Source organism: Ursus americanus, chromosome 16 (assembly GCF_024610735.1).
Source record: "Ursus americanus isolate L20-20 chromosome 16, mUrsAme1.1.p, whole genome shotgun sequence".
In the NCBI taxonomy this organism is placed as follows: domain Eukaryota; kingdom Metazoa; phylum Chordata; class Mammalia; order Carnivora; family Ursidae; genus Ursus; species Ursus americanus.
This window is the reverse complement of record NC_142142.1, coordinates 39,750,980-39,778,870: the sequence shown is the minus strand read 5'-3', so window position 1 is coordinate 39,778,870 and position 27,891 is coordinate 39,750,980. Positions and strand designations below refer to the sequence as shown.

The following is a 27,891-nucleotide window of genomic DNA, read 5'->3' as shown; positions in this document are numbered from 1 at the left end:
CATGGGGCTTGATCGCAGGACCCCGAAATCATGACCCGAGCTGAAATCAAGAGTCGGAGGCTCAACCCACTGAGTCACCCAGGCGCCCCTCAGTTTTTATTTTTAAACCTTTTAGCGTGTATTACAAAGATTTCTCCCACTCTGTTGCTTCCTTTTCATCTAGTGTTTTGGTTGTTCATTACACTGAACTATTATATTCTTATTTAACTGTTTCTGCAGTTCTATCTATTGCTTTAAGAGAGAAAATAATCTCCTCTCCACAGTCAAGAAGTATTCACTTGGGTATCAAGAATTTATTGGGATTGATGATGTGAGATATGACTCTCCTTTTACAAACACACAGATTTTTAAAGCTTTTGAACAAACTCTAGGTCTTTGTTCTCCCCCAAAGAGGTATCTGTTCTCACTTTTACCACATCGAAGCACTGTGCAATTCAGTGTCCGTGTACTGATAAAATCATTTCTCACCTCTTTTTCATCTGTATCAGGAATTTTCCCTTAGAATCACAACAGAATTTTCACTATGTCATCAAAAGTTAATTAATATTTAGACAAATTCCTATAGAGTTGTCTTCAAAAAATATATTCTTGAAATCAGAAGTCAGTGCATAGAATTCTTAGGGTAAAATGAAGCAGTCCGGTAAAGAAATCTAGCTGGTACATCTAAAATTCTGTTTTATAAGATCTCCTTTTTCCAACTCCTTCTTCTTCAGAGTGTGTAAATAACGTTAAGTGACCCCAACTTTAATCACTCCATCACAAATACCAGTCTGCTTCCCAAACACAACTACTTCTTTATCCCTGGGCCTAATGTCTTCGTGTAGGCCTTTGACAGACCCAAAAGTCATGTACTTCTGATTGTTTTTTTATGGGATTATTGTAAATGTACTGTACACAGTAGGTACTCAATAAGGAAGTGAATTATACAGAAAGGACCATTTTTGGAAGAATCCCCCTTCAGAGAAAAAAAATAAGAAGAAAGGCATTAAACGGTCACTATTCCTAACAAAGGCACCACTGACCCAGCACTGTACCTTCAGTTCTTGTTTGGGTTCTACGTTCTTTATCGTGGTGTAATACACATGGTGGCCGTACTGGTAAGCCACCAGGTTCTGCTCCAGGTGATTCTGGGCTGGACGTACAAACATCATCCAGTTACAAAGGGTCTCATCAGACAACTCAAACCACAGGTCTTCATGCAAATCTCGGTCTTTTCTGTCCCCTTTATCAAGAGAAACCTGCAACCAAAGAGAAAGTAAAAAGCCACACCAAAAAACAAAATAAAAACAAACATAACTTTTAATATGATATACATCAATGTAATAATATGCAAAATACCACTCTTGAAATTAACCATGTATCCTGATTCTTCCTTTTGTATAGAGAAAGATCCAGGAATTGTGTCTTGCCACGTGTAGAAGGAAAAGGCCACTTTTTGAAGACTCACGTGGAGCAGAATCACCTGGCAAAATGTTCAAGTTAACAATCTCACCGTTTAGATTCAGTTGATGCTTCATCATTAACGAACACGTCAAAAAATACTCTAAATAAGCCAGGAAATGCGAGCAAAATACTCTCTAGTTCCTTACAAGTTGCTTACTTCAGGGATTCCACTGCATGAATTAATAATGAGCAGCCTAGTGTTGCATATTTCTCTTTACAAAGTTATATTCTTTCTTGAAGATCTTGAGCGTTCACTAAAGAAAACCTCCCTATGAGAGCAAACAACTTCTCAAAAAACACACCCCAAATATTCTCCCTTCCCACTGCCCTTTCTTGGTTCTCCAGGGTAGCTCTCCAAGAAGCAGAGAGCACAGGGGTTGGATAGAAGCAAAAGCATCAAATGTAAAGGAGAGAGATCAGGATAAATATACTTGAACATACAGTGAACTATTCTTAAACAAAAGATTCAAACAGGACAGACCTGTTTCAAAAATTGTGATCCCTGAAAATGTTTTTGGTACTTAGCGGATTACACGAGTCTACACATGTCTACATCAAATTAATTTGAAGAAGAAAAGAAAAAACCCCTATTATGAACTGAATTGTGCCTTCACCAAATTCATATGTTAAAGTCCTAACCCCTCAGTATGTGACCATATTTGGAGATAAGGCTTTTAAAGAGGTAACTAAGTTAAAAGAGGTGATTAAGTCATCAGAGTGGGTCCTAACCCAATGTGACTGGTGTCCTTACAAGAAAAGGTGACTGGGACACACAGAAAGACACCAGGGACACATGTACACACAGAATAAAGGCATGAGGACACAGAGAGGAGACTGTCTGCAAGCCAAGGAGAGAGGCCTCAGGGGACACCTGGATGTTGGCCTTCCAGCCTCTGATGCTGTGAGAAACTCAGTTTCTGTTCTTCAAGCCCCCAGTCTGTGGTATCTGTTACAGCAGCTCTAGTAGACTGATACAGCCTCCAAAAGCGACACCTCTCAGAATTACTCACAGAATGCCTTAGGGCACTGAGACTGTGATCTCCAATTTATTGATGAGAGACAAAATGTTTCCATTCCAAACAAATTAAGCAGAAAAAAAAGAACAAGGGGCGCCTGGGTGGCGCAGTCATTAAGCGTCTGCCTTTTGCTCAGGGCGTGATCCCGGCGTTCTGGGATCGAGCCCCACATCGGGCTCCTCCGCTGGGAGCCTGCTTCTTCCTCCCCCACTCCCCCTGCTTGTGTTCCCTCTCTCGCTGGCTGTCTCTCTCTGTGTCAAATAAATAAATAAAATCTTTAAAAAAAAAAAAAAAGAAAAAAAACCCAAGAAACAGAAACAAACAAAAGCAGAGGAAGAAGAATACTAGCAAACAATGGTTAAAGAATGGAATTAAGAGAACCAGTAGGAAAACACATGCCCCCTAAAAGTTATTAAGAACAAGAGTGAACTATGATAAAGCACAAATTACCTTCAAATGAATATAACAGTCTTTCAGCTCAGACTCCCTGACGAGGGGTCCCTCCACAGGGCCAAACTGGGTACGCTTGGGAATGCGCCTTTTGGAGAACACCCCTCCGAGGAACCTGTCGATGTAGAGGACCAGGGGGAGGCTGGCTCTTGCTCTAGTGAGCACAGGCCGGTTAGGGATGGGATGCAAGGGGCCATGCTTTGGGCACACTGAAGAATGTGCATTATTACACTCCTCACACCCTGCAAAAGAAAGAAAATCTTTAGTCAAATTCCTCAACATCACTTGATCTCAGGTACAAAGTTCTAACCTGAAAAATCCCCAAATCTAAGTTTGCAAGCCAAAATTCAATTAACTCCTACAATTACAGTATTCATTCAGTTGTAATATGCTAGCTTTCAAAGACCAATAAAATCCTGCCCTGTCCCTCTCAAATCAGGCAGAATTAGCTTGTGCCTGCCAAAAATAATACACAGGCAGTGACTTATTTCTCTACTGGAGATTAAGTCAAATAGTAGCCCAGCAAATTTACAAATCAATTAAAACAGGTCTGAAAAGAAAAGGGGGAAAAAAAAAAAGAAGAAGAGCTTATTAGGGTAAATGCTACAAAATCTGATAAGACAAACAGTTGAATTTTAGAGTATGTAAATTATATCCCAGTAAAGCTATTTTAAAAAAACTCTGACAATACCATTTAATCAGTTTCTTCAAAGGAAGTCATAGAAGCCTCATTGTCTGGGCATGTCTAACTCAAACAGAAAAAGCACTGTGCAGTTTGAGACTTCAATGCATATTGTGTGAAGATAATGCTAAAATGAACGAATTTAGCATTCCTCCATCCATTCTCTTGAATGACACAGTTAGCCTCGCTCAGACAGGACCCACTTTCATCTCCTTCTAGGAGTCATTACTTTGCACTAAGCATCCACACTCACTCCCACTTTCCCAGTGGCACCCATCTGTAAACTAACCGCCGGAACTAGACAGAAATGGCCACAAAGCAGAGAAAAGTGCCTGGACCCTAGAGGCATCATACTCATGACCTTTAACACATTTAATTAGCCAACTGTATTTTACTCATGTCCAGCTGGCTGATGACCTGGCTTAGGAAATAGGTACTTTCAATTTCTACAATTCTCCAGTAATGGAAAGCTACTTTGTACTATTATTTGTAAGATAAAGTCCCTGTATGCGTATTTGACTACGGAGTTGCCTTGAAAACTTATGAATTCAAGGAAAAATAAAACGAGGAAGTTCTCTGTTGGATATGGAGGTGAGCGTTGGCCCCGTGCAAACAGGCTTTACCAGCACGGCACAGAAGGTCCCAGGAGATATGGTGAGACCGCAGAGCTCTGAACAGCCTCAGGAACTCAATTAAGTGAGATAAGAACTTTGCCATATAAGCATGCAAAATCGATGGAAAGAAGCAGTAATTTGGTCGGTGGAAGCAAGAACCCTCCCACCCTCTCCCAAAGTACAGAGAGGCAGTGAGTGCTGTGGTTAACCAGGGGCACACGGGAGCCAGACCACCTGGGTTGGAACCCTGACTCTCAGAACAACTGGACACCACCAGCCCCATCATAAGACTATGGAAAGCATTAAACGATTTAGAAAATGTAAAGAGCTGATGCCTGGAACATAATAGGCATGTTTACAAGGTTACTATGAAGAGAGGTGAGACAGCAAAGCCAACTCGTTAAAGCTGAAACGGCAGAAAATTCCAGGAAGATTCCGGGGCCGGACACGCTTACCGTAGTGGCCTGACAAGCTGAAGCCCGGGGGTCAGAGACAGGCCCCGTGCCTGAGCCACCACTCACCCCGCGTGACACAGAGCGGGCGGCTCAGCCTCTTCCGACCTTCCGTTCAGGCATCAGTAAACTCAGAGCCCTCACGAAGCCTCGGTGCCTCCCTCACAGGCTGTTGTGAGGACCGAGCAAGACGGGACGTGCAGAGCGGGGAGCACAGGGTCTGCGCACAGGAAGCCCCCAGCCGAAGTCAACCGCGTCCCCGCGCTCACACACACTCACAAGGAACAGCTCGTACTTACATAAGTCATGCGGGTCGAAGGGCCGAGGGGGATCCGGCTCCCAGTCATCCAGGTCTGTGTCTTCACCATCCTCCTCCTCATCTTCCTCAGTATCTTCGTCCTCATCCTCATCCTCTTCCTCTTTGGCCTCTAGTCTGCCCAGAGGGTTCTGCAGAGTCGCCAAAGGGTCTGAACCATCCACACCCTCGATTGAAGGTAACACCTGGTTATGCACCGGTAATGAGGCCTGGACAGAGTTCAACCAACAAGTTAGCACCCCTTTGCTTTTAGTTAGCTGGTACACATACACACGCACACACACACACTCGCACACACACACGCACACACGCACACAATACAAGGTTTTGGTGGAAGATAGTTTTCACATGAGCCTCCTTCAAGACCCTGAAGAAGAAATGATTTCCACTCTCGGCTGTAATGGATCTGCCTTCATTTTTGCTGTTTCTGCCCCATATCTGGGAGAGTGGGTAAGAAAGCCTGGGTGCCCTCCTTTGGTGCATGCCCTGTCTCCCCAGAGACTTCAAATACATAATAAACCTGTCCATGCCCTCTTGGTGCATGTGTGGTATCATGTCTCAACATCTGAACCCAATTTTGAGTCAGGGGGTCCCTCCTTTTTCAGGGTGACCACAACACGGTGTATGTAATGATCTGATCTATCTTCAACCACTTCACTTTTAAAACTAAACACGTGGTGGGGCGCCTGGATGGCTCAGTCGGTTAAGCGGTTAAGTGTCTGCGTTCAGCTCAGGTCATGATCCCAGGGTCCTGGGATCAAGCCCTGCATCAGGCTCCTTGCTCAGCGGAGAGTCTGCTTCTCCCTCTGCTCTGCCCCTCCCCCAGCTCCTGCTCGCTTGTGTGTGTGTGGGCGCGCTCTCTCTCTCTCTCAAATAAATAAATAAAATCTTATCAATCAACCAATAAACAAAACAAAACAAAACACATGGTACAACACCCAGTTGGTAAAATTCAATGGTTCACAGCCCTCCTTTTACACACTTCAGAGAGGCTAAGGTTTTTAAGTAAGTGAAAGAGATGCTTATTTGTTTCAGGCTAAAGTTAGTTTTTTGCAAATAAGACAAGGTGGGGGCATGTATTGGGTTACTACTACCTTACCAAATATACTAGCAAAAAATACCTTAAATACCTTAAAAAAAAAAAACTTAAAAAGTTCCCTACCCGAATAAGTGTCATGGGACCCCAGATTCCTTTATCCAATCTTATTTCTCCTGCCCAATTAGCACCATAAATCATACTGAAGCCATGTCCCTTTCCTGTTCAATAAACAAAGCAAGTTTTTTAAATGCCTATTCCATTTTTCTTTTTTTTTTTAAGATTTTATTTATTCATTCGACAGAGAGACAGCCAGCAAGAGAGGGAACACAAGCAGGGGGAGTGTGAGAGGAAGAAGCAGGCTCCCAGCGGAGGAGCCCGATGTGGGGCTCGATCTCAGAACGCCGGGATCACGCCCTGAGCCAAAGGCAGACACCTAACGACTGAGCCACCCAGGCGCCCCTCCATTTTTCTTTATCTTCCCCTGTGTTGTTGTCCTCACCTACATGTTCTTCCCTAGCCAACCTTCCAAACCCGGTCATGTTCCAGTTTCTCCACGAACCATCCCTGACCACTCTACCCCTCCCTGACTCTCCTCTGCCCTGATCCCTGCAGCATCTGGAGTCACAGAATCCCGCCCCACAACATCCTTCAGCCTCTGCTCCAACATTTCACCGCCTCACCAGACAGCCCGAATCATTCGGAATCATTCAGTGCTGGTTCTGCGGGGTCAAGGTCTCCCCATGCGCATCTTCCTGTGGTGGGCAGGACCTGTACCTTTCCCCTCAAGGGAGACAGAATCCATGAAGACAAGAAGTTCTTCAAATATTTCAAGACCAAAACCCCTAATTCGTTCAATCATTTTCACATGGCCCAATTTTCAGATTCCCTCATGATCCTGTTGTCTTCATTGATTCCTTAATGGATTCCACGTTTTTTAATGAATATGGCTTCAGATTACATTAGCATTTATGACAGCCATTGTTCTACTGCTGACCCAGTTTGAACTGGCAAATAACTAAAATCCCTGAGTCCTTTTTCCTCTCACATCACGCTATTAAACCATTTTACTCCTCCTCATGACTTAAATAGCTGATTTTTTACTTAAATGGGGGGGGCGGAATTTTGCATTTATCACCAGTATATTTCATTTTATCGCTTTTTCTTTTCTTCCAATCTGCCAAGATCTTTTAGAATCTTGATTCTGACATATCCCATATTAGCTATCCCTCATAGCTTTGTACCCGATGCCAAATACCATCTAGATTTCAATTAGTATGCATTTTTCTGTGGGCCCTTCTTGCCTCTCCAACTGCGCGTCAGGGAAGTAGACCAGGGGCTTTGGAGACACACAGAATTGGATCAAAACCCTGGCCCCACCACTTGGCATGTTAATAAACTTCTCTGAACCTCAGTTTCTTTATCTGTAAAATGGACACAGTAACACATACGGCATCAGTTGCTCTGAGGATTAAATGACGCAGTGTATGTACGTGAGGCCAGTAGCCGAGTGTCTGGTATTTAGTAAGTGCTTAGTATTAGTAAGAATCGATTACTATTATCATAAGTTCTTTAAGGACCAAGATATCACATACGTCCTGTCCTCTAACCTTACAACCTTACAAAACAGCTGAGCACGTGGCAGGGATTCAATGAAGATACATTTGTAGAAATACGTTTGGCCCTTTAGGAAATGACATCAATCCCTTCAGGCATGTAAAGAAACTCTCCTGTATTCACAGAAAATCCTTTTTCAGTTGTGCTTCTACAAACTTCTTAAACTCCATGAAGAAAGAGCACTGTGTGTTTACAGAAGAGCACTGTGTGTGTTTACAGAATCTGACCTGTCCAGCAGCTGAAGACCACTGTCCGACATCTGAAACACTCAGGCTCCAGAGAGCGGGTAAACCAGTTACCTCAAAATAGCATGTGCCTGTTTAAATGGGCAATCACTCAACCCAGGAGACAGACTCCTATATGACATTCCATCTCTGGCTCGGGGCCTTTCAGAGGCTTCATATAAGAGGACAGAATTCTGGGAGATGCTTCAGCATCAATAAAAACAGAATAAAATACCCACTGAAGTGAGACTCAACAAGGAAAAGAGCAGGACAGTCCTGGCAATGAAACCGTGTGTGCCGTCGCAACCCCCCCCCAACACCCCCACCTGATCCTGCCACCAAGCTATTCTTGCTGTCTCAGAGTGCAGTTCCGTTCTCACCCTTTAATTCTAAGCCACTTAAATTTCAGGCCAGCATTTGTGATGAATGTTATCACACACGGACCAAACTAAAGCATATATATCCACCTCAACTCCTCATACGTTCTTTATCACTTCGCAGAGCCAACCGAAAAGAATGAATTCAGTAATCCAGAGTCATCCCAGTGAAGCTGTAATGTGTTCTTTCCCCCAACAGATGCTGCTAGAAAGACTGCGGTTAGACAAGGTTACTGCTGGCTTCTCGCCACTGCTGAGAAAGCTGACGTTAAAACAGTACCAACAACCGCCTCCCCCACCCCGTGCTGGAACTCTCCTAAAAGGCTGTAGCAAAGACAGGGCTTGAACACTTCGGCAGTATCTTGAGGAAACGACGCCAAAGCAGAGGTCGCATGCAGACCAGAATCACGTGAGCTACTGTTAGAAAGGGATGGAGGGGTTAATGATAATGACGTCTAGGTAACCACTGTGTCGTGCTAAGTAGCAGGCACCTTAACACACAGTAGGCACGCCTTACGCATTTGTTTAATTAACAATTCCAATTCGACTGACGTTTCTGGAGAGCTAGGCATGTATTTAAATTCCTTTGAGGGCACATAACATTACCACACAGCTCCTAAGTGAGAGTGATGAAATTCAAATTCTGACTCTGCCCTGCCTTTTCCACTACATCACAGTGGCCCGTGTGAAGTTTATTCAAGGAGGGCACCGGAGGAGGCAAACATCACACATGCCTTGAACGCCAGAGCAGCAAGGTAACCACACGTGCCCCGAGGCACCAGCCGGCCAGTAAGGAGGTGAGCTGTGTGTGCCGATTTCGATTTCGCTTAGAGGAAGTGAATAAGCAACAAAAACGTTAATCCCCCGCACTTTGTCATGCACAATAAAACACGGTAAAAGGAAAAAGCATTTGTTAAACTTATGGTATACTTTCTCCTTCCCACTTAATATCAGTCTCTGTAATTATTTCTGAAATTACATAATGCATTTCAGGATACAATTTATCTGAGAAGTGAAATATGAAACTACATTGAACAGCAGCAAACACAACAGAATGCTTCTGGATTCCTACTGAGACCAATTATCAGTGTAGCATATTTCCTTCTCAGTGTGTGGGGAGTCACACATGTTCACTTTCAGAAACAAAGGGGAGACTGTGCTTCTAGATCTGGAGACTGCCAGTGCCTTTCCTAAGGACAAGGGAATGCATATATTAAAAAGCCTTCAAATGAATTTTGCTACCACTATAAACAATTGAAAAGAGGAACCTTTTTGCTAAGGTGGCAGGGGGACGTACCGATTATCTGTGTTGAACTCTCACTCCAACTTTCTACCCAGAATTTTTCCAGGTCACAGAATACACTGACAATCTCAGAGGTATTTATTGTAGCCAGAAATAAAAACCGTGCTGGTTGAAAGGAAACAGCAGTAAGGCAAGGTAGAAGCCAATAGTTACCCTGCCTTGTAATGTCAGGGTTCATAGAGCTATCTGACTACAAAACATGAAAGGAGCAGATTGTTTCTGGAGATTAAAGAAGATGAAGGGCTCTTTGAGGTGCCAGCAGCAGCAAAAGTTCTAATTAAAATCATGCCTTAATATTAAAACAACAAAACGCCATTTTGCCTATCTGATTGGCAAAGTTTTAAAAGAATGCAAATACTCAGTGTGGCAAGGGTGAGTGGAAATAGGCATTCTCGCGTATTGTTGGTAGGAATGTAAATTTTTTAAGTATCTGAAAAGCCATTTTCCTAGAAAGTCTTATCAGAATAACTTTCCTATTTATAATACCAAATTTCAAACATATATCCGTCAGAGAGAATAGTATAATGAACTTCATGCACCCATCACTCAGCTTCGACAATCACCAACTCACGGTTAACGTTATATGTCAACTATTCTCCCACCCACCTTCCCCCGTCTCTAGATTATTTTGAAACAAACCTCAGACATATATTTCATCCGTAAATGGCTTAGTAGCTATCCTGAAAGGAGAAGAGCCTACATATTTTCTGTATTACCATATCTAAAGAAACCAATCATTCCTTAGTATCATCAAGTATCTAGCAGTGTTAGAATTTCCCCAATTGTCTCATACTGATGTTTTTAACAGTTCCTGTGTTGAAATCAGGCCCCAAACAAGGTCCACATATCGCATCTGACTAACATGTCTGTGAAGACTCCTTGAATCTGTAGATTTCCATTTCCCTTCTTTCCTTCACAATTTACATGTGGGAGGAACTAGGCCATTTGTCCTACAGATCTTCCCACAGTCAGACTTTGCCGATTGCATCCTTGTGTGTCTTTTACTGGTTCCATTTTGTCTACCGTGCTTCCTGTGAGCTGCACGTGGAATCTGGAGACTCAGTCGGACTCAGGTTCAGTTTCTTGGGAGGAACACTTCGTATGCGGTAAACTACGATAGGAGGCACACAACACCAGGAGGCCTGTAACGAATGGTTCTCTCTTCTTAGTGATATTAACAATGTCCCGAGGGTTAGGGTGAGCCATCCATTATAAAGTGCCTCATTGGCTTTTTCCTGATGGATTCAGACTGTTGTTGATGATCATTGCCTAGATCCCCATTTCATCAGGAAATGAAAAATGGTGATTTTCCAAGCCAATCATCCCCTCTTTATTTATTAGTTGGAATGCTTCTATAAAGAAATTTCCCTCATCAAGTAATTGTTTACCTGAGTACATTCAGAGAGAAAGGCTGGACTCCTTCCCATCATTTACCAGTTTTTTGAGTAATGCGGTGGTCCCCCAGCATCCTCAAAGATTGATCAATGAGTTATTTCTTTTAATATTAGTAGAAACTCACAGATTTTAAATATATTTAATGCATTTCAATCTATTATAGATATTTTCCTGTTTTTACAGGTCAAATGCCCCATTTTGGCCCTTTCAAGGTGGATCATGAGTTCTTCCCACAGGACCCAGAAGTTTTCACTAACTTCCTTGCATTCTGATAAGACATGACATTTCAGGCACATCTTGTATATTTCCTGCCCCAGAGCTAGAATCTGCCATTTCCCTAAGTAGTTCTGATTCCTTTTACTGGAAAATTGTATTAGAGACCACACTGGCTCATTGCTACTGGATTGATGACTCTGGCTAAACGTTTTCAGTGGCCCAAACTAGAAAATATGTTTTAAAAGAAAACACATCATGAGTTCATGCTGATATTCTAATTCAGATTTAGGATTCTGGATTTTTATTTAACTTGCTTGATTTTTATATTTGTATCTCTTTTCACTTCCACAAAAAATCTTGGTTCTTAAGTAATTTTAAATATGAAACTACACTGGATAGCAGCAAACACAACAGAATGCTTCTGGATTCCTACTGAGACCAATTATCAATGTAGCATATTTTTTAACTTTTATTTTTAACTTAGGGATATATCATGCTCACAGATTGGAGGACTCCAAACTATAAAGACGTCAGTTCTTCAGAAACTGATTCATAGATACAATGGAAATCCTGCAGGACTTTTGTGGAAACTTCCAGGTTGATTCTTTTTTTTTTTTTTTTTAAAAGATTTTATTTATTCGACAGAGATAGAGACAGCCAGCGAGAGAGGGAACACAAGCAGGGGGAGTAGGAGAGGAAGAAGCAGGCTCACAGCAGAAGAGCCTGATGTGGGGCTCGATCCCATAACGCCGGGATCACGCCCTGAGCCGAAGGCAGACGCTTAACCGCTGTGCCACCCAGGCGCCCCCCAGGTTGATTCTAACATGTATATGGAAAAGCAAAGGGCCAAGAAACTCTCAAAGAACAAAGTGGAGAAAGGGTCACAGTCTTGAACATATATTGTGGTACATTCACAAACCTGAATACTAGGTATCAATAAAACGAGAAGGAAACAAAACCTCACAGCTACATCTAACAACATGAAGGGATCTCCCCTAGCATCATGTTGAACAAGAGAAGCCACAAAGAAAGGAAATGGTAAGTATTTCCACTTATATACAGTTCAAAACCACAGAAAATTAATCTATGACGTTAGCAAGCAGGACAGTAGTTATCTTTGAGGACAAAGGAAGGAGAAGTGATTGGGGGAAGCAGGAGGTTGGCTTTTAGGAGCTGGGAATGTTCTAGTGTTTAATTTGAGTGTTGGTTATACTGAATGCTTACTTCGTGATATATCATTGCACTACATGCTTACAATCTTTTGCACTTTTCTATAGGTATAAGTTACTTAAAAACTGAAAAATGGGCACCTAGGTGGCTCAGTCGGTTAAGCATCTGCCTTCGACTCAGGTCATGATCCCGGGGTCCTGGGATTGAGTCCCACATCGGGCTGCCTGCTCAGCAGGGAGTCTGCTGCTCCCCTCTGCTCATGTTCTGTCTTTGTCTCTCTCTCAAATAAATAAAATCTTAAAAAAAAAAGTGAAAAACACACGAACAGTAAGAAATATGGTGAACATAAAGGAAACTAAACAAATAATATGGAAAAGAATAGATATAAAAATGATTATAGGGGCACCTAGGTGGCTCAGTCGGTTAAGAGTCTGCCTTCGGCTCAGGTCATGATCCCAGAATCCTGGTATGGAGCCCCTGTCGGGCTCCCTGCTTATCAGGGAGTCTGCTTCTCCCTCTCCCTCTGCCTCTCCCCCTGGCTTGTGCTCCCTCACTCACTCTCTCTCAAATAAATAAAATAAAAAATGATTATAGAGGGGTGCCTCAGTGGTTCAGTCAGTTAAGCATCAGACTCTTGATTTCGGCTCAGGTCATGATCTCATGGTCCCTGGGATGGAGCCCCATATCAGGCTCAGGGCTCAGAGGGGAGTCTGTTTGAAATGCTCTCTCTACCTCTCCCTTTGCCCCTCCCCCTGCTCATTCATTTGTGCGCTCTCTCTCTCTCTCTCTCATTTTCTCTCTAAAATAAATGAATCTTAAAAAAAAGAAATGATTATAGAGAACAAGTAAGGTACGAAATGCTGAGAAGAGTCAATATACTCGCAACTGATGTTCCTGAAAAGTGAACATAACAAATGAAACTGAAAAGATTTTCAAAGGTCTGATAGATGAAAACTTTCCTGAAATAAAGTCTTAACCTATACATCTAAAGGACACAAACTGTCCTAGGAAATTCTGCTTCATATGCTGGTGAAGTCATTAGACTTCCAAGAAAAACTTCAAGGATAAAGTATCAAGCAGGCATTAAGGTAGAAAAGGAATGAGGAAAATAAATTAGACTCAAGATTTCTACAAATTAAATGCCAGCAGAGAACGGAGCAAAACTCTAAATAACCGTGGCTCCCGAACAGGACATAAATTTATTAGTCACAATAATAATGCACCTTACAACACAGAAGAGTGGAGAGGACAGTGGGAGGACGTGTCCCTGTGCTGATGCCCTTGTCATCACCGCAGGAGCCAAGGACAACACAGGACTGATCTCAAGTGCAGTTTGGAGGGTATGATGACTCCACCCTCCTTCACTTTCACCTCAATTGCTTATTCTTCTGCTCAAGTAAATTTCAGTTTAAAGCATTTAGATTAATAACAGCATTTAGAGACAATGCCATTTGTCCCCGTGCTTATCTTTATTTGTACGTCTGGAATAATAGGTACCGACCATTAACTTAATGAGGAAAGTTCTGGGCAGAATTTGTTTGTTCGGGATCTATTTTTCGTACTTTTTTTTTTTTTTTTGCATTGCTTCAACTTTTTATGAAAAAAAAATTATTACTCCAAAAATGAGTGAATGAACTAATGATCTATGAAAGACAAAGGGATTTTTTAAGAAATTTTTTCTTGCCAAATTGTCAAAACTAATTAAACCTATCCCTTGCTTGCTGATGGAATCAATAAATATTTATAGAAATGTACATGATTTGTTTTTTCAAGCATATATCTAATTCTTACAAAATTATTAAAATAAAATAACACTGCTGTAGACTGTCTCTCCCCAAAATTTATATTTTGAAAGCTAATCCCCAAAGCCGAAACTAATAAAACACCATATGTTAACTACACAGAGAATAAAAATAAAATTAAAATTAAAGAAAGCTAATCCTCGGGGCGCCTAGGTGGCTCAGTCGGTTAAGCGTCTGCCTTCGGCTCAGCTCATGATCCCATGGTCTTGAGATCGAGCCCTGTGTCGGACTCCCTGCTCGGTGAGGAGTCTGTTCCCTCTCCTCCCCGTTCCTGCTCTCTCTCCCTCTTTCTCTCAAATAAATAAATAGAGTCTTGGAAGGAAGGAAGGAAGGAAGGAAGGAAGGAAGGAAGGAAGGAAGGAAGCAAGCAAGCAAGCTAATCCTCAATGTGAGGGTAGTAGGCAGGCCCTTGGAGAGGTGATTAGGTATTGAAGATGGAGCCCTCATGAATGGGATTAGCATCCTTACAAAAACCCAAACTCCTGGCTGGCTCAGACTATAGAGCATGTGACTCTTGATCTTGGGCCCCATGTTGGGCATGGAGTCTACTTAAAAATAGAAAAAAAATTAAAATTAAAAAAAAGAGGCCCCACAGAGCTCACTCGCCCCTTCGGTCATGTGAGGCCCTCACCAGAATCTGCCAGCCCCTTGATCTTGGCCTTCCCAGCCTCCAGAATGATGAGAAATAAATTTCTATTGTTCGTAAGCCATTCTATTACAGCAGCCTAAATCGATTAAGACAAATGCTCATTCAAGTTCACGGACGCCACAAGATCGCAGATTACTATCAATCAGGAATAAATTCAACCATAATTTCTATGATAAAGACTCCTCCGAAATCTCTCCAGATTTCATAAATAATATTAACAAAAGTACTGTTCACTTTTCAAATTTTAAAATGGAAGTATCTGAATCATCTACTAAAAAAACTTAAATGCACGAAGTGCTTACTAATGGGAATTTACTTGATAATCACTCATGACACTCAGTGGTACAGCTAAATAATAGTCATACGAGACAGCACGAAAATATAACTTATTTGGATCCATATTCCCTTTACAGTAAGACTGAAAGTATCTAGCTTCTATCATCTTCTTTATCACTTTCACAATCTGGAGAAAAACAAGGACGAAATCCCTCAAAGTCAAATAGGATATACTAGAAATATGGATAAAAGGAAAGAAATGTTTTAAAAGAAAACCAAGGAGGGGGCGCCTGGGTGGCTTAGCCGGTTAAGCCTCCAGCTCTTGATTTCGGCTCAGGTCATGATCTCAGGGTCGTGAGATCAAGCCCGGCATCAGGCTCTGTGCTCAGCACGGAGTCCATTGGAGATTTTCTCTCTCTCCCTCTTCCTCTGCCCACCCCCCCCCAGCTCATACTCTCTCTAAATAAATAAATAAAATCTTCTAAAAAATCAAAAAGATAAAAGAAAACTAAGAAAAATCTCAATTTTTTAGAAGCAGAATGAGGAAGATTGCTATTAAATTTATATATAATTTAAGCAGAAATTTTTTCCTCAATATTTGAAAATAGACAAAGTATCCAAATGTTTCCAAATTTCCAAAAAGAGACACTTATAAACTCAGGATTATTCTTTAGAATTTGAACCAATATCCTATTAATATACTTGTTTTTTTAAATTTCCAAGACAAATCATTTTCTTATTACCAGACTACTTCAGTACGGACTGATTGTAATGTCTTAGTGTTGTTTTGCTTTGTTTTCATTAAAGGAAGTAAAGACCATTCTTAATACATAAGAAGTAGACAACCAGAGAATGCAGAGTGCAGAGGGTTTGGGGGGCTGGGATGGGGAGGTACATTCCAGGGAATAGAAAACAATAAAAAGGCAAAAAAACAACTCATTACCTGCTGGGCTGTAGCATCCTGCTGGACATAAGCTACCTGCCCTGGGTCTGTAAACAGAGTCTAGACAAAAAAACAACAAGAAAAAAACCTATCAATAAATCTTTAGACAGCTCGTCTACACAGGAAAAATTATCCTACTGCTAAGCACAATTCTTGACAGAATTAATTCCCATATAGCTAATAATAATCCTTCATTAATAAAGAAGATAAAGATAGTAATCTCGCTTTTAGCTAAAGCCTTTCCTTCAGATGGTTCCAAAAAGATTGTGTAAGTTAACCGTCTCAACTGGCTAACATACTTGACGATTTTACTGTTAAGCAAAATCTCTCTTGAGGTTGAATGTCACAGCTAATTAAAAAGGTATGTCACAAAAACGTTAAGACATGGCATGAACAAGGGTGTATTCGTTCACGCATAACACCATGTATCACAGGAGTAGACTTGCGATTAAGTGAATATGAATGGAGCCATACAGACACACAGAAGACTAACATATACACAAGGATATCTTTCCAATATAAATGCACGCTCATTATCAAAAAAGAAGTAGAAGGGAAATAAACTGAATTTAATGTTTCATAGATTCATTCCTGGATAAAGTCAGTAAAGTCATAATTTTTAAAAGTTCTCACTATGAACACCTAGTAATCTGGGTCATGATACAGCAGAACTAACTAGAGAAGGGAAATCGTCAAAATTATTTTAGCCAGGGCACCACAGAAAATCACCAATTCAGAAAAATATTCTTTCCTCTAATTTGCCCAAGCCTTTAGCAAACCTAGAGGAATAAGAACTATGGTTAAGTTTCGATTCCAGAGGTACATATAAGAGAATTTCAGCCAGTTGTACGATTTCTTAGCCTTGCTATTTAAAAATTATCGTAAGTCAGAAGAGCAAACGACTCTTGATCTTGGGGTTGTGAGTCTGAGCCCCACAGTGGGTATAAAGTAAAATAAATAAACTTAAAAAATTATCATAAGTCAGGCGCACCTGGGTGGCTCAGGTGGTTAAGCATCCGCCTTCAGCTCAGGTCATGATCCCAGGGTCTTGGGATCGAGCCCCACATCGGGCTCCCTGCTCAGTGGGGAGCCTACTTCTCTCTCTCCCTCCACCTGCCCCCCTCCGCTTATGCTCTCTCTCTGACACAGAATTAAATAAAATCTTAAAACATATATGTTAAAAATCTTTTTAAAAAAATTATCATAAGTCAGACATTTAGTAACATAGTAATAAACTAAAGTTGCCCACAGGACATTTTTTACATAAACTATCTGACTTTATTTTAATATAGTCAGGAGACTAAAACTAAGCCGAGGCATTCTAACAGTACCACCTGACTACTTGGCGGTTTCATCTTTATATAGATTTGAAAGTTATTAATTAGGTGGGCTCCATTTCTTCGTGGGAGGGATTGCAGCCTCCTGATTAAATACTGCATGAGGGCAAATTTTTATTACCAAGATCTACTACAAAAGTATGGAACTTATTTTTTTTAAATATGTTTAAAAGTACTCTGTACATTCTAAAGTGCGAACATACAAACTAACATTTATATGTTTGTGTCATACATTGTGTTTGGAAACTAACACTCCAAGTCACTGAGCAAAAAAATACAAGAAAGTGGTTCTTTTACCTTTGCTTCTATTATAGTCCTACAAATCAGTCAATTATTAATAAACAGCAGTTGCTAAGCCGGCAGGACTTCTTGCTCACACGTTTAACTGAAATAATCTGTATGCTTTCCCTGATCCATCTGTGACTAAGCTATAGAGAACAACACACCAGTTTTGACTTGGTTCTTGATACATCAGAAAAGTAACAAGTTGACAATCTAGTCAATGGTCAGTGGGACAAGAACTCATAGGAGGCTAGTGCTCTAATACCTTATTATATTTAATTTAAATAAATAAGCCTATCTTCCTCTGCCCGGTTGATTATAAGCTCCTGAAGAGCACGAATCTTCCCTGAGTCATATCCTGCATCACCACACCTAGCACAGTGACCGGCAGAGAATAAACATAAGTCATCGGTGAGTTAACCGATGAGTAAACACACTGTAAACAAGAACGCTTCACGTGCCTGTGCGGCTTCCACAGGATGGATGTACACCAGCGTATGCTCAGGACCATCCACGGACGTGTAGGAGGCGCCATCTGCCGCATACACCACCTGCTGGGGCGGACGGACCTGGTCATCGGTGTAGACAATCTGAGCCACAGTCCCAGCGTCAGGAACAAAGTGCACCTGGGGCAGAAAGCGGCAAGTATGTAGCGAGTGTCCTTGTAGAACAAAAGCAATCTCACGAAGATACAAGGCTGACCAAGCACAGTCCATGACTGCATTTCTACAATATCCCCAATGAAAGAAGGAGAACTGATACACCTAGTCTTCTACACCGTTAGAGACTGGGAGACAGGATCCGAGGACCTCGTCGCTGATTTACTACTTAGTATTAGGCGACTGAAATAAATTCCTCTTTGCCTCAAATGTCCAATGCAGACATCTCTTTTAGGGAGTCATGAGGGGGCAGTCAGCTGATTCTGGAAATGTAACTGAAGATTCCTGGTTGACAGCAGTACCAAAATATAAAATACAAATTAGTCTGCAATGTAAAACAATGTCAACTCAAAAGCCAATTGCCCTCAACATGTCATAAATATTCTGCTTTATTACTAATAGTGCCTTTCGGCAGATACATTAAAACAAGGTCACTTTCTTTCCTACGTGTTTTTTTCACACTCCAGGGCTGTACTGGAGGCATGTCAGTAACCGTAGGCTGAGTCAATGAATGTTGCAGGACTCTTCCTTGTCAGCAAGGTAGAGACACAGAAAATTCTAATCAAGTCCTTTTAAGGGGTTTTGGAAAACTATTTCAGTTGTCACCAGGGTAAATAATTTTCTACCTACCAAGAACTAAAGCAGAAACTGAATTCTGTAAAATGCTTTCTGGATAGTCAGCTTTGGGGGTTTGAATTCTTGAAGGCTAGAGCTTGGCACACAGCCTGATACCTGGTATTGAAGGTACGGAAGCAGATGGTCAAAGGACACATTTGGGAGAGAAATAATTTATGTGCTGATACTGAAGTTAGGTTGGAATCTTTACTCTTATGCTATCTTGGCTTTGGACCTAACTTTTTTTTTTATTTCAGTTTTCTCCAGCAGAGAGTAGTAGATTCCAAAGACGATATGAGCATATTTAATCCCCAGAAAGAAACCTGGAGACCAAATGTAATCAAACAGAAATAAAATGAAAATAAAATAAACTTCCACTTCTATACTAAGTGATTAATTCAACTCCTACACAAATTTGTTTTGTCCATGAAGGTACAGTTTGTATATTGCAAGAATTCGACTTCTAACAATTGGCACAGTTTTAAGTGCCGCAAGATAATTTTGTGACTTTAGGTTTGTTCATTAACATCAAAACTCGGTCTCCAGTATTTTGCTAAATCAGAGTTCCTGGCTAGGAAAAGAAACAACTGGGAATAGGGAGGGCAAAGGGGTGTTGGGAGGGAGAGGGAGAGATGAGGGGTGTTGAGCTCTGCCGTTCACTGTCTGGTTACCTACAAAATGGTGACCCTGTTTTTTGAATGGACTATGTTTTCGTTCATAAACAAAGTATACCAAAATACGTAACTACATGAAAGTCGTCTTCAAAATGGTTTCTAGGAGAATCAGAACAGCATTCTCATTCTACTGGAAGTGTCACTAGAACATTTTTTTATAAGTATTCAGACTCAGACTTTAACTCATACTAAATGATTAATTTTATTTGTTGTAATATTTGCTATATTACTTAAATAAATGTGTATATTTAAGTGTTTCAGTGTTAACTTCCTAATTTTGATAATAGTACTAAGGTTATGTAAGTTAATGAAAAACTAAATTAAAATTGCGTATTTATTCCAATGCTTAAAAATTTATACTTTGGCCACACATGGCTCCCTATGACTGCTGACTGTTCCCAAAATTCAAATCCACACCAAAAAAGCAGACATTCGCCTTCGCTAACAATAGTCAAAAGAACACGCAGCTGGTTATGTTCGCAGTCCGAAAGGCAGTGACCACCCACGACAGCAGCATTTGAATAAGGGACTGGCTCCAGAGTGGCTGACTCAGTGCGACAACTTTCCGTTAGACCTTTACATTCTGAATTTGAAAGAAAAGAAAAAGCCACTCTATAGACATACCTCGTACTTCATTACACACGAAGAATCAAAACCCTATACTAGGTAACAGGAAAGAAACACTACAGTTGGAGGCTTTCAGGACCAAGAACATAAAATAAAACGGGGCAGTGAAACAAAGATGACAGCAAGTTGCGGAAATGGCAGAGAAGTCTACAGGTGGTCGCAGAGCCCTTGTAAATCATCGTGACCCACCCTGATAGAGCACTCAAAGTGCCGACACACTCCCTACTCCTCCCGTGCACGCCCTGCTCATCCGCGCCCTCCCAGCTACTACAGAGAAGCTGCTATTTCTTTGGCTGTCAGCAAGCTGTACCCAACTGCAAAGCTACCAACACCAAGCTGGGAAGACCGCTCTTCACCTGTGCAGCGTTCTCTTCGTGTTCTGCGGATGTAGACCACACGTGGGAGCTTTCATCTTTGGAATCCATCGTTCCCCCTGCTGGACAGCTCCACGTCCAGGGCACCTAGAGCAGCACCGGCCGGAGGACAGTCATCTGTCCACCACGTGCGTGCTCATGAAGGACAGAAAGACCTCTCTGCAATGTGCCTGAAAAAAAGAGAGGACGGGAACCAAGTTCTTTAAATAGATGAATACATTTTAATAAATTACAGTTTCAACCACAAAGAGAGAGAAAAAAAAAAGCTTTGTAAAAGGTAATACATCTGGACAAAAAGGTCGAAATGGAGAAATTATTTGTAATGATAATACAGTGTATTGCATGCTTGCTATGTTCTAGACACTCCTCAGGTAGGTGTGACCCTCACTAAAAATACTGAAGGTCTGGGGCGCCTGGCGGACTCAGTGCGTAGAGCATGGGACTCTTGATCTCAGGGTTGTGAGTTCGAGCCCCATGTTGGGGTAAATAAATGTATGAATAAATACTGAAGGTCAAAAACATGGGATAAAATAGAAAAAAAAATGCTGCAGGTGTATCTGTGAGTTCTACTGATGAGGAGAACGAGGCTCCCAGCTGGTAAATGCAGGTAAGTGATGGGTTCACACCCAAGCCTGACCCCGGCACAGCCCAGCTCAGCTATCCCCTGCACACTTGCTTAGACACCGACTTCCTATACCGCCTACTCGAAATGAACAGCAGAATAATAAAAGTCACAAAACAAGGGGGAAATGGCAGGCAGAGGAGACTGAATTTTCTGGGCCACAATCTGGTGAATACGAATGCAGACTCTGTTTCCCATTGGGTTAACGCAGGATCGATTAATGAACAAATCACAAGCCTTCGTAAACATCAACCTGCATTACGTCTACACCTTGAAACCTTATTCTTTTCCAAAACAGGTGTTTTAAGGAAATCAATCTTCCCTTCTGATGATGATAAAACATGGACATGTTAAGAGTCATGTGAGATTTGCTGTTTAATAGGGCAGCCACGCCTGCTAGACCTCCTCCCGCCATCCCACTAAAGCAGCGTGCATAAGCTGGAAAGGTAAAACTGCTCAGAACACCACTCCACCAAAGGTAGGGAAGACCACTGGCCCAGATCCAGTCAGATTCCCCATTATTAATGGAAAGAAGCCAAAAAGCACACTCTTAGACTGCACATGCTCCAATCTCTGAACCAGAATAAGACTCAAAGAAGAAGGAAAGGAAAGACTGAAGGGGCGCCTGGGTGGGCGCAGGCCGTTAAGCCACTCACTCTTGGTTTCAGCTCAGGTCGTGATCTCAGGGCTGTGGGATCAAGCCCCGCATTGGGCTTGGTGCTGAGGGCAGAGTCTGCTTGGGATTCTCCCTCCCCTCTCCCTCTGCCTCTTCCCCCTCTCTAAAATAAATAAACAAAATCTTTAATAAAAAAAGAAAAGACTGGAACATCCAATATCTGGGCCTTACTCTGGAATATAGGAACTGCCACATCACAACTGCCTGGAAGACTCCCCTGAGCCACTGAGAAGCCTGCTTCACCTCAGAATTGTCATCCTGACCCCACCCAAAACCGCCCCCACACACATTCACTTCGCATACACCCTACTCTTCTCTGTAACAGAGGGTGCTGGCAACAAAGCCCACGTCTACCAACAGGTGCATGTGTAAACAAAGAGGTATGGGGGAACTTTCTGGATAAACGGAAATGTTCTATCTCTTGTATCTAGACTGGGGTTGCGGTCTACGTGGGGAATACATGTATCAAAAGTCATCAACCTATTCAAACAAAATATGTGTCAATTAGGGGCACCTGGGGGGGCTCAGTCTGTTGAGCAGCAGGCTCTTGATTTCCACTCGGGTTGTGATCTCAGGGTCCTGGGATGCAGCCCCCTGTCGGGAATCCATGCTCAATGGGGAGTGTTTGAGATCGTGTCTCTCCCTCTCCTTCTGTCCCTCCCCTCACTTGTGTGCTCTCATACACGCGTGCTCTAAAATAAATAACTCTCTTAAAAAGTATTTAATTAATTATGTGTAAATTATGCCCTAATGAAGTTGATTATTTTTTTTAAAAGCATACCTTCCTTACATAAGAGTACTATTTAAGCATGTATAATATTCAGGGCGAGCTGTATAGTATGTGAATTATACATCACCAAAGCTATTTTTTTTAATTTTTTTAGAGGAACAAATATATTAAGAAATCTAGGAGTAAATGGCACCAAAAATATCAAGATCTACATGAAGAAAACTACAAAACTGTACAACAGGACATAAAAGGCTCAATATTACAAAATCACAAAATGTTCCATGTAGGAAGCAGGTTTTCTTATTTTGAAATAGTTTGACAGAGTAGTTACAAAATGGTAGAAATAATGCCTGTATTTCTTCAGATTTACCAAATGTTAGCATTCTACATGTTTACTTTATTATTCTCTTCTCTTCTCTTTCTCTCTCTCTCCCTCTTTAGCTATTTGAGAGTAAGTTGCAGACACATGCTCCTTTATTACTAAATTCTTCAGTACCTATTTCCTAAAAACAGGACTTTTTCTCACGGTACTACACTACCAAAACCAGAAAGTTACAATGAAACAGTGCTATTACCTACTTTACAGACCTTATTTGTATTTTGCCAATTGTCTAATTAATGTCCTTCATAGAGAAAGAAATCACTTTCTTTCTGGCCTTGGTCCCAACTGGCATTTTACACAGCGCATCCAGTTGTCGTGTCCCTCCATCCCCTCCGATCTGGAACAGTCTCCTCGTCTTTCTTGACCATGACCTTGGCATTTTTTAAATACACAGGCCATTTATTTTCAGGCTGTTCCTCAATTTGAATCTGTCTGATATTTCTTCATGGTTAGATTCAGGATATGTATTTTTAGCAGGAATACCACGAAAGAGATGCCGTAGCCTTCCTATATAGGAATTTGAGATTGTTTTTTCAACTTGGTTCATTGATTGCATAAATACTCAAGTACACACTACGCCTGGTACTGGGATGGGACAAGGACCAAGGCAGGCTTATCCCACACACTCAGGAAACATACGCGGCCCCAAGTACCTTTCTATATTTGTTTTCATTTCTAGGAAGGTGCTTATTATTTCAAATTCAAATTCAGAAGGCATAAAAAGGTATGGACAATCTCCCTATCTGGAATCCTTGAACCACCATTCAGAAGCAACCTATATTTGTCAATTTCTTGTCTACCCGTCCACAGATATGTTATGCATGTACACACAAAAATACAGGGGCATGTGGCTGGCTCAACTGGTAGAGCACATGACTCTTGATCCTTGAGTGATGAGTTCAAGCCCCACGCTGGGCATAGAACTTGCATGCATGCTTACATGCATAATACATATATAAATAGTCTGTCTCTCCCACCACAAATGGCAGCATACTACTGATTCTATACAAAGTAACAACTCTTTTAAGCCATGCTTATTCTACAAAACACCATAGCTTCTACATTGTTCCATATCTATACATCATTGCCTCATTCTCTATCACAGCTGCATCATTTCATTGTATAAATATATCCTAATTTATTTAATCTCCTGTGGATAAAGACTTAGGTTATTTCTAGTCTTTCACTATTACAAGCAACACTGTGATGAATAACTTGGAGGCTGTTTTACATTTGTTAGCATCCTGAATTCTTTTGAAGTCTCTAAGGGAAGATGTCGAATCACTTATAGTGGCTGTCTGACTGGTAAGTCATTATTAGTTCTCAAACTCCAACAGTGGCACCCACCTCCCTGTGCCTAGTGCACGAGGGCACAGGGGACGCACAGGGAGAAGTGCTCTGATCTCCAGAGAAGCAGCAGTCAGTCCAAAGCACAGTGGTTAAGAGCTTGGGCTCTGGGGGGCGCCTGTGGCTCAGATGATTAAGCGTCTGCCTTCAGCTTAGGTCATGATCTCCAGGTCTTGGGATCAAGCTCCATGTCAGGCTCCCGGCTCAGCGGAGAGTCTGCTTCTCCCTTACCCTCTGTCTCTCCCCTTGCTTGTGCTCTCTCCCTCTCTCTCAAATGAATAAATAAAATATAAAATCTTAAAAAAAAAAAAAAAAAAAGAGCTCAGGCTCTGGACCTGGATTTGGGTAGCAATTCTGAAACGTAACTGATCTCACACAAAACACAGATGTTCTCTAAATTCTTGTTCCTTCTGTAGAAAATGGGGATCATAAGGTTATTAAGAAAATGACATGAAATAATGCATGTGAAGTGCTTAGTACAATGCCTGTTACATAACAAACACTCACATATTAGCTTTTTAAAAAAGGTATTCAATCACATTGCATTTTTCTGTCAAACTGGCTCTCCATCTCAACTGTAAGTTCCTACAGGCCAAGGAATGTGTGTCTTCACAAGAGTAACCCTAGATCTGGCATGTGGCAGGCACTCGATAATTTGTATGGAGTGTTTAAAAAGCTATCATAGGGACGTCTGGGTGGCTCGGTCAGTTAAGGGTCTGCCTTCAGCTCAGGTCATGAGCCCAGGGTCCTGGGATCAAATCCTGCATCAGGCTCCCTGATCTCAGGGAGTTTGTTTCTCCCTCTGCCCCTCCTCCTACTCATTCTCTCAAGCTCTCTCTCTCTCTCAAATAAATAAATAAAATCTTTACCCAAAAAAAAAAAGAGAGAGAGAGAGAGAAGAAGCAGCAGAAGAAGCAGCAGCTATCACAGTATGCCATGGGAAAAGAGGACACCTAATCCCAACTAGATGCTCAGGGATGACCTCCAAGAAGAGGACCCCTGAAGGAAGGTAGGAGCAAGTAAGCAGAAACGGGAAGGAACGGGACATTTACCCCAGACTGAAATACCCTGTTCCTAATCTTTCCCAAATAAGGAAGCAGACATTACATCTGGCATAAAATACCAGTAAACTATATAAGACAAGGATAAAGAGGAGAAAAAAGGAAAAAACTACTTAGCAGATGTGGAACAAAACAACAGAATGGTTAATCTACACATAGGAAAGTTTGCAAGTAACAGTTAGCAATAAGGATATGAAATACTGCCCAGTCGCAGTTCTCAATAATTTTAGAATACCATTAGCAAATAAAGAAACCCAAGATGGTGAAAACTCTTTAATTGAGAAAGTGTGTGGAATCCAGAACAGTACTACAGAATATCCACTTGGTAGTTCTTGCTCTTCAAGATATAGTTATAAAACCTATTGAGTTTCTCTCCCTATGAAACTACTTAAAACACCAGTGTGACATTCTGCAATTATTTATTATTTAATAAATTGCTCAAGAAAACTCAAGTCTAAGGGCCACCTGGCTAGTTCAGTCAGTAGAGAATGTGACTCTTGATCTCGGGGTTGTGGCTTTGAGCCCCACAATGAGTACAGAAATTACTTAAAAATAAAATCTTTAAAAAAAAAAATTACTGGGGTGCCTGGGTAGCACAGTAGGTTAAGACTCTGACTCCTGGTTTCTGTTCAGGACCTGATCTCAGGCTCATGAGATGGAGCCCCTCATCGGGCTCCACACTCAGCGGGGAGTCTGCTCTCTCCCTCTCCCTCTACCCTCACCCCCACTTGTTCTCTCCCTCTAAAATAAATAAATCTTTTTTTAAAAAAACTAAATACTAGACATGACTCCACTACTAAATAAAGTCACTTATTTAAAAAGATTTTTATTTCTTTATTTTTAGAGAGAGAAAGAGAGCAAGCACAAGTGGGAGGGGCAGAGGAAGAGGGAGAGAGAATCCCAAGCAGACTCCACACTGAGCTCGATTTCACAACCCTGAGATCTCCACCTGACCTGAAACCAAGAGTCGGACGCTTAACCAACTGTGCCACCCAGGTGCTCCTAAATAAATCACTTTATATCCTCCAGCATCAGTGTCCCCATTGTAAAATAAGAGTGTGAAGTGGTGGGCGCCTTGGTGACTCAGTCAGTTCAGCTTCCATCTTTTGATTTGGGCTCAGGTCATGAGCTCAGGGTTGTGAGATCGAGCCCTGCATCCAGCTCCTGCCGAGTTTGCTTGAGATTCTCTCCCTTTCTCTCCCTCCCCACTCTGTCCCTCTCTGCTTGTTCTCTCTGTCTCAAAAAAATAAATTAAATCTTTAAAAAAAAAAAAGAGCGTGAAGTGGTTTCTAAAGTCTAGTCCTGCCTTAAGCTTAGAGGAGAAGCAGCAGAGAGCAGGAGAAAATCTACAGAATCTCAGTTGAACATTCTGGCTCCCAGACTGGCTCAACTGCTCATTAGTATGTAACTTTGGCCAAATCACTTATTCTCTGAGTCCTCAATATCATCATATGGAAAATGGAGACAGTAATTACCTCCTAGAGTTACTGTGAGGGTTACAAGATGTACGGAAAAATTCTAGGCACAAGATTAGCACGAAGTAGTGCTCAAATATGTCAACTTTTCTATTTACAGATGAGCTATCAGAGCTTCAGAATTTTCAAAAACATTTCATATTTTTTAAAACCTCGCAATTGAGCAAATATAAATGTCCTGTACACAAACTTCCTTTCTAGTAAGGCTTATCAGATTGGCTTCCTTTTTTATTTATTTTTAACTGCACAGTTCATGGAGTCCTGTTGACCTTGATTTACAGGACCTGGGGAGGAAGAGTCCAGGAACTACCTCGGTGCTGTCCAACAGGCTGGTGCTGACAGACTCTCTTAGCTAGGGATAGACGCCCTTCCACTCCTCTTCTAAGACCTGAAAGAGCTGAACCACAAACTACACCTTGCCTAGAAAATGGTCATCCATCTTCCCTGCTTTTACCCCTTGTCCAAAATGTTATGGACTTCATTGCTAGGAAGAGAAGGACATGATTGCATTTCTATCTTCTCTTTAAGGGCTTTAATCAACAAATATTTATTAAGCACTTAGTATATGCCAGGTATTGTTCTAGATCCTTAAAAAAAAATCAGTGTTATCAAAAACAACAAAACAAAAAGATCCTTGCTTCCTTGAAGCTTCTAGTCTATTTTTTCTTGAATAATGTCATTGGAAGTATGAGCTTTAGAATCAGACAAGTCTGGGTTCTACTCTGACAAATCTACCATGTGCTCAGTAGCTATGATGTTAGTAAGCTACACACTGACCCCCAGTCTCCTTGTCTGAAAATCCAAATTATCTGCCCAGCATGGATGTTGTTGGAATTAACAATCTGTATTTTGTCAAGCCTATAATGCACTTTTTTTCCGCATTTTCACATTTCCGAACTAGGGATCTATTTTACAACTGTGGTGTCCCGTGGTCGCTATCTTCAAGGTGTCAGTCAGGATGTGGATGCCACCGCCTGCTTGGGTGTGACCTTGTGTGCGACCTTGCTCATAGCCATTTATTAGTTCTATCCTCGCTTTGCTGAGTCATG

The 27,891-nt window shown here is 41.5% G+C and overlaps 1 protein-coding gene across 1 annotated transcript in view; it reads right to left on the bottom strand.

Annotated features, from left to right (window-relative positions):
• Nucleotides 1–27,891, bottom strand: part of PRDM10 (PR/SET domain 10) — a 92,511-nt gene that overhangs the window by 39,296 nt on the left and 25,324 nt on the right. Inside the window, exons 2-7 of the mRNA XM_045783761.2 lie at nucleotides 20,532–20,719; nucleotides 18,062–18,226; nucleotides 15,982–16,041; nucleotides 4,957–5,182; nucleotides 2,910–3,151; nucleotides 1,035–1,238 (exon numbers count right to left, since the gene is read on the bottom strand). Of these exons, the coding sequence (XP_045639717.1) occupies nucleotides 1,035–1,238; nucleotides 2,910–3,151; nucleotides 4,957–5,182; nucleotides 15,982–16,041; nucleotides 18,062–18,226; nucleotides 20,532–20,600 (966 nt within the window). The 5' untranslated portion in view covers nucleotides 20,601–20,719. The remainder of the gene's footprint in view (nucleotides 1–1,034; nucleotides 1,239–2,909; nucleotides 3,152–4,956; nucleotides 5,183–15,981; nucleotides 16,042–18,061; nucleotides 18,227–20,531; nucleotides 20,720–27,891) is intronic.